Source organism: Chenopodium album, chromosome 7 (genome assembly GCF_948465745.1).
Source record: "Chenopodium album chromosome 7, dcCheAlbu1.1, whole genome shotgun sequence".
Classification (NCBI taxonomy): Eukaryota; Viridiplantae; Streptophyta; class Magnoliopsida; order Caryophyllales; family Amaranthaceae; genus Chenopodium; species Chenopodium album.
The window spans coordinates 5884053-5896274 of NC_137840.1; the positions used below are offsets into that span (position 1 = coordinate 5884053).

The 12222-nt window shown below is 32.7% G+C and overlaps 1 protein-coding gene and 1 long non-coding RNA gene across 2 annotated transcripts; one reads left to right on the forward strand and one right to left on the reverse strand.

Moving 5' to 3' along the window:
* Positions 1-4801: 4801 nt before the first annotated feature.
* Positions 4802-6613, forward strand: LOC145640843 (uncharacterized). Its single transcript, XR_014114984.1, has 3 exons — positions 4802-4851; positions 5497-5553; positions 6316-6613. It is a non-coding gene; the product is annotated as an uncharacterized LOC145640843 (long non-coding RNA).
* A 3491-nt stretch (positions 6614-10104) lies between these two features.
* Positions 10105-11484, reverse strand: LOC145639929 (aspartic proteinase nepenthesin-1-like). Its single transcript, XM_081691249.1, has one exon. The coding sequence runs from the start codon at positions 11482-11484 to the stop codon at positions 10105-10107; it is 1380 nt and encodes a 459-aa protein (XP_081547375.1).
* Between the last annotated feature and the right edge of the window lie 738 nt (positions 11485-12222).

Genomic DNA, 12222 nt, shown 5'->3' on the forward strand with positions numbered 1-12222 from the left:
TTTGGAAAATTTGTTAATAAGGTACTTATATGTTGACGTTTTTGCGAAAAAAGACTTTATATGTTCAAAGTGGTGAAAAAGATCCTTATAAGTCACTTTTACTATGAAGAAGGACCTTGACATCGTAATATAGCTATTGATTTTACTATTCCGAAGTTGACCATTACACACGTGTCACGTGATGTTTTAAAAAGGCTCTTTTGGTTTATTTTTTTCCCCACGTTTTCACATTCGCTCTCTTTCTATCCCAAATTTTTCTCTCATAATCCCTTCTCTTTCCTCGAAATCATGGGGAAAAAAGAAGGAAAAGACATTATTTAAACATCACGTGCATGTCACATGATAATCAATGCAGGAAAAGTGAAGTCAGCGATTATATTCCGATGTTAAGGTCCCTCCTCACAAAAAATTGACTTTTTCACTACTTTGAACATATAAAGTCTCTTTTCGCAAAAACGTCAACATATAAGTACCTTTTTAACAAATTTTCCAAAAAAAAAAATAGCGGTTTAGGTGGAGACCATAACAGAAGAAAATTTTAATACTAAAATGGAGCTTTTGGGTAGGGGTGAAGAGGTGAAAAAGATCCTTATAAGGTACCTTAGCTTTTTCACTACTTTGAACATATAAGGTCCCTTTCACAAAAAATTGAACATATAAGTACATTTTGGAGAACTTTTCTTTATTTTTTTTTTTTATGATATCTTTTCTCTCACATTCTTTATTTTTGAATTAAATTATTAACTAAGTTATGGGTCTTTAAGGGTTAACAAACTTTAACCATGACAAACAAAATAATGTTTAAGACTCATGTAACAATAATGAGTAATAAAAAAAGAGGGGTATTGAGAATTGGGAATTTAATGGCTAATAATGACAATAAATAATACTCCCTTCGTCCCCTTTTGATAGTCCCTTATGGACAAATTTTAGTCCCAAAATGTTCACTCCATTTGCTTTTTCCAACAACTATTAATATTATTTAAATTTAATCAAAATTCCCTCCAATTTGTAACAGTATTTGTGCAAATTTAACTTTCCCATGTATTTTTATTACTTTCTCTCTCTACTTTTTTGCATACCTAATATCAATTTACTTTTTCAATGTACTTTAATTATTCTTTTTTGTGTTTATTAATTCCCGTGAAAAATGCCATAAGGGACTATCAAAAGGGGACGGAGGAAGTACATTAAGTTGGGGTTCACCGTACCATACCATCGATAAAATCGATGGCAACGTATCCTGAAGTTTAACTATTATAGATTGGTTTAAAGAGATAGAAAGAGAATTTTATAGGGTTTTGGAAAAGATACACCAACAATTGGTGAGTGCCTATTTTTCAGAGTGCTAGTAAATTCCCTACTAAAATCATATTAGCACTTTCCCTATGCAATTATTTAGCAATGACTCAATAGCTATTATGGCTGTGTTCGGTAAATAGCTTATTTGAGCAAAATTAGCTTATTTGACCAACATTAGCTTATTGACTATTAAATAAGCTAAACTAAGCTGTTTAAAAACAGTTATTCCACTAAACTAAGCATGACAGTAAGCAAAAGAGTGAAGCTTGGACTCCGAAGATGACAGCTGTAGGGAATATTTTCAAGCTTTTAATCCCACTAGTTTGAACCCCACTGTGATCATACACTAAAGTACGATGGCGTCCAAAAGGGAAGAAGATAGAGCAAAAGAGTCGCTAACAAGTTTTTTAAGGAACTTGTAAACCGTTTATAGGATGAAGGTTACACCCCTTAACGATCCAAGAGATCGTCAAATCCATAAGGTCTAGAACCAAATAAGGGTTCGGGGATGAAGGTACAAATCCAACCTAAAAGAGGTTGAATCTGCCCTAATAATAAGCCTCTACTTTATTCTGATCGTATTCATGTGCGCTTTTTAATTAACATGCAATCAATAGGATTAACCCTAAACTTGTTTATCTATGTTGGTTGAATATTAATGCACAAATAAACTATTATTGGCGATCACTTGAAATTATACTCATAATTAACCCTAACAAGATTATTAATTATCTTATTAAGCGTGATTACAAGTACCAATTCCCTTTAACGTGCAATAAAAGTGATCAAGCAATAAAGAATAAATATCAAGCAACATAATAAATAAATATCATGACAATAAAATTATAATCATAATAATAAAATTATAATCATCAAAATAATCATAATAATAATATTCATAATAATAATCGTCATAAATAAAATAATAATCATCATCATAAATTATAGTCATTATAAATTATAATCACGTTCATGTAAATATTAAAGCATAATAAAAATAGCAAGATCCTAGGCATGATAATAATAAGATTAATAACAAACCCTAGCATGTCACTAAGCAATAAAAATCAAATATTTAACCTTAACATGATACTAACAATCATAAATATTAGGAAGAATATAGGAAGCATCGCAGGAATCATAATAAGCGTATTTGATATTATAACCTTTTCCCTAAACATGATACTAGGAATATCATAATAACAATATAAACATGATTTCTACATCATGACATCAATTAATCAATTAAAGTACTTACTTTGATGCTTCGTACCTCTTTCTAATGACAAAATACACACGTTAGTAACTTCAAGGAAAATAATAAACAAAACAATTAAATTAAATAATTGAAAGAGAGATTTGGGACCAAACCCTCAGAAATTAAACCTTTCACGTCTAGGGCGAAGGCAACTTCGAATATGGCTAGGTGTTTCTAGATCTTGTGAATGCGGAATTTTGTATGAAAAAGCGAAGTTAGAAAGAATTGAATAATTAGGATTGAGAGAATGCTAATTAAAACTGATTGTAGGACTTGTGAATGATGAGAATTGGTGATAAATGAATGAAACGGAGTTTTTAATACGATATTTATAGAGAAAATCAGCCAAAAAGATAAATTAAACAAAACAGAGTCTGACGCACAAAAAACAGAGCTGGCGCCAACCCTGGCTAACAGGCGCCAGGCACCAACACTGGCGTCAGGCGCCAATGACTAGCGCCAGGCGTCAGGCCTGGTTCCAGGCGCCAAGGCCTGGGGTTAGGCGCCAAGCCTGATTTTAACGCGTTTTCGAAAATCAGATAAATTTGCCTTACTGGAGGATAAAATCATATAATTTCCTCAAAAATGCTATTTGATTTTGATTAAAACTCTGAAAAGTCAACAAAAGTCAATTTATCAATGCTTATTGAATTAGGAATGAAAAGAACCTTCTAGAAGATTCTAGAAGACTAAAACCATTCCTAATTGCATTAGGAATGATAAATCATATTAGGCCCTCCCCTAGATCATTGGGCCGTATATAAAGCTCAAACCGGGCCCAGTTTAGTAAATTGGCCATAACTTCCTCAATATTCATCGGAATTGGGCTTATAATATATCGTCGGAAAGGTCTTTGCAAGCCCCATCCAACTACACTACTATTGGACCCATATCATGGACCAACCAAACTGGATTGGCTGTTTTCTTAAAATAAGTTTTCAAAAACAGAGAGAAGAGAAAAGACATTAAAACTTTCCGCAACACTAGACTTTCCACACTTTCGCTTCATTCGATTATGATTCGACGTGAAAGGTACTCATCACTGGGTTTGATTTTGGGGAGACACAAATAGTTGTCTACAACAGCAAGTTTCAGAAAGGAACCTGGTCTGCAAGTTCCAATAAGGAATGAAAAGAGTGAAAGCAAGTTCCAGTTAGGAACTTGGCTTGCGGTTCCAGAAGAGGAACGTTGCCCCAAGATCTGGAATACATCAATACTGCAATATTCCATAATAAGAGTTTCAAAGAAACAACATGAAGACGGAGAAATCGAAGTATATCGCTCTAGGATTCATGTAAATATGTTGGACATAAAAGTAAGTCTGGAACAAGTCTAAAGAACTAAGGTGAACCCATGATAGTCAATGAAATTAGAGTTATTGATTTGTTAGGAACTCAGAGACTGTGAGAGTTCCAAAACCTAGTCGGAACTTAAGTCTGCATGTCGTTAAAGGTTGGTTTTAATGATATATATATTTACCTATTACGTGCATATCTTTTAGGGATTTGGTTTTACAGAATAAATATATTAATTTTCTAATAAATCCCTTTTGAAAAAAAGATAAGTTATTTTTGGAAAGTATTTTAAGCAAAAATAAGTTTAGAATAAAATCTGATTTTATGATAAGTATATCTTTGAAAAAGATAAGCTAGTATATTTGGAAAATATAAGTTTGGAATAAAATCTGATTTTATGATAAGTGTATCTTTCAAAAAAGATAAGTTAGTATATTTGGAAAATATATAAGTTTTAAATAAAATCTGATTTTATAGAAAATATATCTTATTTTTATTGACAGAATATATTCTTAACAAAAAAATATATTTTTGGAAAACTTATTTTTGGTAAATATCTTTAAACATATATTTTGAGAAAACTTATCTTTTACGAAAAGAATAATTTGGGTATACTATAAATATGCTCATATGTATTCATTTAAAGTTGAGGCTGACGAAGCTTAGTGGTCATGTTTAATGGTTTCTGTAATACTTCGTATTTTAATACTTATTTTAATTAAAATAAGTATTTTGAGAAGTATTTAATTAAATTGAATTGTTTTATTTAAAGTATTTTAATGATTTATTTTAAATAAGTTTGGAAATATTTATAAAAGGAAAGTTTATTTTATTAATTTAATTAAGTAGGGGTTTAATTTAAGAAAAGTTTTATTTTAGTAAAGTTTTATTAGGGAAGGGATTAGGAAAATTTAGGAAAAAGGGTTTCTAGAGAAAGGGTATAAATATTCAACACATGAGGCAAATCAAACTTTGCCAGAGTGGAGAAAACCCAAGGTAAACTTCTCTCCCCTTTGTCCTTATTTTTCTTTCTCTTTTCCCCTTTCCCTTTTTCTTCATTTTTGGCTTCCCCTTCACCACCACCGGCCGACCACCAGCAGTGGGGGCCGCTAGCAGCCGGCCGACCCAGCCGCCGCCAGTAGCCGGGTGGGTGTCGGCTGCCAAGGCTTTCGTGAAAAAAAAATTGAATCTTTATTTTTAAAAAAACCAATTTATTCATAAATCTAATTGTTAATTATGAGTTTTGGGATTTGATTTTGATGTTTGATTATGAGTATTATGTTAATTAATTTTCAAATTATGTTTTTAATTAAAAAGCCCCAATTTTTGAAACACTAGACTCTTGATTTATAAATTATTGAATGGTTATGATGTATAATGGTTTAAACCTTTGATTAAAGTGTTTTAAGGCTTAATTACAACAAGTTTTAATTAAAATATAGTGTTGGAATTTCTGGTAGAGCATTTAAAATCAAGTTTCTTAAAGGAATTTTAATTATCCATTAATTGGGATTAAAGTTTGATGTTTAAATATAATTTCAGCTTATTTTAATTAAATTATGAGGGGTTTTATAATAGTATATATTGCTGGAAATTTGTGTAGAGAGGATTTTAATATTCTTCTATGATTTTAAATTGTAGGAGACTTTGAAGTGAGCGATTTCTATTAGTCGTGGCGATTTTAAGATCGTATACAAGGTACGTTCGCGTACTTAGCAAAATTATATTGATGTAGTAGCATGCTAAATGTGTTTAATTGATTACAAGTAGTATCATGCTAGGTTTGGATTGGAAATTATGATTTGGATGTTATTGGTGATTGGATTATGAAGCATGATGATTTATTTGTGATGGATTATTAAATGGAAAATAATAGTTTGGAATATTATTTATGAACCACATATTTATTTGTGGCATGTTAGAGAGCATGTTTAATTAAACTAAATGTTTAATTTGGTCTGGAATATTAAAAGGAATTTTATTTTGGTTCATATAATTTTTATTGATGTTATAAGCATGAGGAAAGAGCTATATAAGTGTCTATGTACACGAGGAATAAATTACATGTTGGTGCCTTAGTGCACTTAAGGTGTTTTCAACACCGAGGGATAGGTTTTGTGGCGCTTTATGCGTTTAAGGTGTTATTGGCACCGAGGTATAATTAAAAAGAATTCAACATTAAATATTATGTGGTCACTAATTACTCAAGAATTAAATTGGTATATTTGGTTGATTGGATAATTATTATTGATTGAATGATTATGGTTTGAGAGTCATCACCAATTTTAATAATATGTAAATAACGTAAAGTGAAAGAGATCACGCACCAAAACTCTTGGAACGTATATACCTTGAGTATGAACATATGGGGGGGGGAGTTATGTGACTTTATATTTGATCATAACTTCTAATGGAGTACAGGACGTTGTACATTCCTTTTATTATTATTATTATGCGCAGGAATTCCGCCACCTATGAGTGATTATTGATGCTGGCACAGTTAGCTCCCGTGTTAGTAACCTCAATTTATTTGGGGAAGGTTAGAGCGGAAACTCGTTTGATGCATAGTCAACATTAAATAAATTATGTAGAGTCTAGTGAGAACTTTTATTGAATGTTGTGTGCTTGAAAAACAGGTGCAACAAGGTAAGTTGTGGGCTGATAGGAAATTGTGTGTTAGTGTGTTAATTACGTATGCTTATGTACTCAGCTTTGCTGATTGTGTGTTTGTTGGCCTTGTCTTTATCTTGGCCCTATGATGACCCATTTTTAATGGAGAGTAGTGGAAATAAGTAGAGAAAAGCTTTTCAAGTGATAAAGAATATTCATGAATGGGCATGAGTGAAGAGCGAATAATGCTAGTTTCTATAAGTATATGATGTGTTTTTTGCTTTATTTATTTATGACATTATTATTGTGCGTGACTAACGAAAGGTTTTGGAATTAAAATTAAATAAAATTAATTTTATTGAAACCCTCCTTTTGGAATATGCTCAAAATATCCTAACAAATCTTATCTAAAATTAACCACTTTAATTATGGATAATTACCAATTTAACAACTTTAAATATGGATAATATCAAACATAGGGTTCATCATAAAATTAATCCCAATCTCCCTCTTAATTGAATTAAAATTGTGGGCTATCAAAGAATTATAGTCAATATGCGTAAATGCAATAGGCTAACTGATCACACTATTGTATCTGTTCTTCTCTCTTTCCCCCCAAAATTTCTACGGTTTTAGAATTATTTGAGCTCATCGATTTTATTGCGAAGATCATACAATTTTTGTAGTTTATTTTTCGGTTGTCTTGGCTTGAGATCCAGACAAGTACAACATTGGAGGAATTTGATTTTTAGGAGTTTGATTGCGATCGGTTTTGCTTGAGGTTTTATGGTCATTATTACTGTTTATGATTGATTATTTTTTTTTTAAATGTTATGTGTTTGGAATTATTTATGTATATACAATTTGAAAAAAGTGATTCTCTTTTTTATTTGTCAAATTTCCAATAGTGTTCTGTTGAATACGGTCAATGAGGAAAGATACTATGGTTTATTCTCAATTTCTCCTATTTTTGTAATGTGCTGCATATTTTGATGTCAGAAATGTATTATTGGTGTTGCAATTTGTTTGGAATTCAATATTTGACTATTTCTGTGAGGAGATGGTTCATGGTTGTAATTGTTTTTTTTTTTTTTTTTTTTCTACAGTTGGTGTTGATGTTGATGACAAGAGGATTGAGTTATTCTTAACCCAAGTGAGTAGCAAGCATATTAACAAGCTTGCTGGTGGTGGTGCTGCTACGTTGTCTTTGACTAAGTGGTGTTAGAAGCATGCCTATTACGTCTTACCCTGTGAATTTAGTTAGTTGTAACTGTGGAGATTTTGTGAAACAAATTGAATTAAAGAATGTTGGATTTCTCGCAATGTTATTCTCGTTTAATGTTGAAGCTAATCGGTAATTTACCACCAATTTGATATATAGCATATAATAATTTAATTTTTTTTTTATTATAATAAAACTAGAGAGACCTGTTAAGCTAAAAAAGCGGTCTCTGTTTTATGAAAAAAGAGACTGCCTATCTTTAATAGGCGGTCACATTTTCTTAAAAAAAAGACTGCCTATTCTAAATAGGCGGTCTCAGTTTTTTAAAAAATGAGACTACTTATCTAAGATAGGCGGTCTCAGTTTTTTCTTTCTAGAGACCGCCTTTAATAAAGTAGTCTCTTAGCCAAAGAGACCGCTTAGCTAGAGACCGCTTCTAAGGCAGTCTCTTTGGCCTTTTTGAACAGGTCTCTTTGGGATTTTTTGTAGTAGTGTATATAGGTACTACACAGCAGAAATAACATGAATCATATTCATACAGTACCTAATCCCAAGATCTAATGCATAACACATAAAGAACATATAATCATACCTTTGAAGCGTGATTCCACGTGCGATCGAGCAAGAACAATGGTAGATAAAGAACCCCAAGCGTGATTCCTCTACTTGGTCCACGGGCACAGATTAAGACCTCCACTAATGCTAGTTAGTTGCAATTGAACACTTCAATTGACCTTCTATGGAGAAGAGCAAGCAACGAACCACCATGAACCACCACGAACCACCACACGCGCCACCAAGGATGGTCGTCCGTACAGACGAGGGGAGGAGAGAGAAAGTCGTGAGTTAGAGAGAGGAATTAGGGTCTTTGGGATTGGTTGCCTTGATGTCAAAATATACTGTGTGTGAATTATGACTGCTTGCAACCCTAGGCATGGATCTTATTTATAGATCTCATCTTTAAATAAGAGCTCATGTCAAAAGCCCAAAACTTAATTCCAATCTAACTATGCTAGCCCAATCCATTTCATGATTAGTTAATTGCTCATGAGGCCCATTAATGGGCCTCTAACTTGCTTAACCCAATACCCTTGTGTGTGACCTCATAGGATCCATTCTAGCGGGCTTTGGACCATTTGACTAGCCCAAAGATCATCTCTCATAGTCTAGCAACAGATGATGACGCCCCAAGAGAACGAACTTATTATCTCCATAATGGTGATCCTTGATATATCTAGTAATTGCACTTGTCGAAGACACAACTCCTTCAAAAATATCTCAACTGCTTTTGACATTGTAAAACGCACGTTAAAAGAATATTTTCTAAAATAGATTTTTCAAAGAATAAGATGAAATCAAACCTGAAAATCTTTTTCCAAAAGATATTTTCGAAAAATTAACAAGTTAAAATATGGGAAATAAAATCTTTTATCATAAATAAATTTAAATCCACTTAAACCTTAAATTATCATTGTACTTAGCATAAATACAAGATGTCTAACATAAAGATAAAATATATTAGACTCCTTGATATTATGAGAAGCTTCGACTATGAAGCTTCAGTTCCTCACTAAAGGAACTTCCCTTCGAAGCTTCAACTCTGGAGCTTCAGTTCCTTATAAAAGGAACACGTCTTGTGATTGAATTCTTTATCCTTCCATAGCTAACTTAGATCTTGTTCCATGCTCCCTTCTCACTCAAGAATTTCATATCATAAACCTGTCATAAATCAAAGCTAAGAACGAAAGTTAAACTTGTATAGGTTTGCTTAGGTTCCTTGAGTCAACATCAAAACATAAGGTCAACATATTAGATATTCCTATTTAAAGTTTTAAACTGGGCAAAACAGGTTTTTTAAAAGAAAGGAATTTCTAGGGTGTTACAGTTTCATCCTTCACCACGAAGCTAAGTCAAACCTCCAGGTCAAAGTTCCAGTTAGGTTTGGTTTCAGTTCGTCTCGTAAGTTCTAGACCGATCTTAAGTGTCCAACATATTAGTTTTATCTCTTTATTCATTTGATATGTACTTAGAGTTATTCTTTGAGATCTTGTAATTGGAAAAAGGGTTTTGAGTATTTTATGTATTGGGGTGTGAGAGTACGTGAGAAGTTTCGTTATCATAATTGTATGAGTTCAAAATGTGAGCTTCTAGGGTGAAGCCGAGTGAGCTTCTAGTGAAAGGCAGAGTGAGTGGTACTCAGGGAGTACGAGTGAATCTAAGTGAGGGGCTTATTAGGTTGGGTAGGATAGGGTCCTATCGAGTAGCAAGTTTTCAGGTAGGAACTTGTGAGAAAGGTCATTGTATATTAGGTTGTAACTAGGAGTTGCCATATTATAGTGGATTGGTTTGACTTGAAATCCCTATTATAGAAGTATTATATACAATAAATTCAACTATTATATAGAAGTATTATCAAGCTAAACAAGATTCTCTTGGCATCTATCAGGTGTGAAATAAAGTTGACCATTTTTCACATCATATAAGACTCTAAAGTTTGCATGTTGATACGCTCCAAAGATGCAAGGTCCTGGATCAGGAGTTTCCCCAATCACCATACAAAAACCATCAACCGTACCAAATCTAACAAACATGTTATCTTTGTCCATTATCCAATCAACCTCCCCTCCTTGATCTCCCTTCGAAAAATGAAACACCACGGTTGGATAGCTTTGGCCTTCTTTAGGCGTCGACAAGTAGCAAAGATCATACTCTTGTTCTTTAACAGGTTGCCAACCATATTGAGCAAAGTAACTTACCAATGCCAACCTTAAGGGTTGGTACGCGGATTTAGCTAAAGCTGTGCTTGGTGCACCCGAGTCAATGAAGAAGCCTGTAGTCACAGTCCTCGTATCACCAATTGCACAAACAGATTTATCAATCGGAAGCCTTTTACCATCAACGCTTATACCAGTAAAGTAAAGATGGTACTTGATTTTGGTATTCATAGCAATTTGTTGGACATTTGGTCCTACTATTCGAGCATCATCGCCAAAATACATTGTAGATCTCCCAAGATTAGGCTCAGCCCAAGATGTAAGACAATAAGAAAAACGACCTTTAACTTGTGCATCTAGTTGGTTAATTAAAGACTTTGGACTAATCGGTCCGAGTCCACAAATCCCTGAAATTGTGTTTTCAGGTCCTGTGTTACCCCCGAACCTGATGTTCTTATTTTCAACACCGCACCCAAATGCTATATCTTCAAAAAATGCGGGTTTTTGTGTTTGAGAATCAATGAATAAAAATGTATCCGTCCCCATTGGACCCATGGTTGTCGGTCCGGATCGACTTCCATACATGCTTCTATAGCCACATAACCCATTATATTCAAATTTTGGTAGAGCACAGCGTGGATCATCCAGGCTCATTAATTTAAATGAAGCAGATAATTGAACATTAGGGTTTCCACCCTTTACTTCAAAACATGGGTCACAACCATAAGTTTGGACCCATATTTTATCATCTGCAGTGTCTAAGATAACATAAGGGGCAAAAAGATGTGAGCTTGTACCAAAGAAGAGTTGAGTTACGAAATAATTGCTTAGCCTCCATGATACATCGGCTTCTAATGAATTTGTACTTGAGTTTGAGTCCCTTAGTAGAGGGTACAATGAAGCCCTTGAGATTGTTATATTCATCAAGAATTCGTGGCGTTGTCGAGTAGTGAAACTTTGAGGTACAATTTGTAAGTGGCTTGAGTCTATGGGGATCATAGGCAATGAAAATGCATTGGCTTCATGGAATATGATGGAAATACTAATAATGTGTAAGAAAAATATGAGTATAGTTGGTGTCATTTTTGTTCTTGAGGTAAGTTTTATTCACATAGTAAGCTATTCGTCATATATAAATTCAATTATATATAACAACAATTATTTGCAAACCATTTTGGGACTATGTGCACATATGGAAGATAATAAGCTAATCCAACTATAGTTGGATAGAACAAAATTAATCAAGGTTAATGACAGATGATATGTAATATGTTAAATAAGGAACAATTATTAAATAATAACTCCAAATAATATTAAAGAGGTTATATTACACTTTAAAAGGGTAGAGTTCTTGATTTGAATGTCCCATAATCTACAACGTTAACATAAGTGTTTGACCAACATAAAAGAAATCTTATGTTTTACCTTTAATTGTGCATAATTTCAACTACTTATTAAATATCAATAAGTATAACTATATGTAACAAAAATTATTCGCAAATCATGATATGCACAAGGAAAATGATAAAATCAGCCTACAATTAGGAATAAAATAGTCAACGTTAATAAATAGAAGATTCCCAAAAAAGCTAAGTAAGGAAAAAAAATAATACGGAGTAATTACTGATTTAATTCCAAACCAATACAAAATGAAAGATAAAGATTATTTTCAAAATGGATAGAGTGATTTTTTTATATACTTTGTAATTTTGTATATCATTTTTTCTTTTTAAGTATAATTTCTTTTCCGTTAAAAAAAAAAAAGAGTATAATTTCTTTTGTATTGGAATTAAATCATTAATATGATACGTTCCTTCCCTT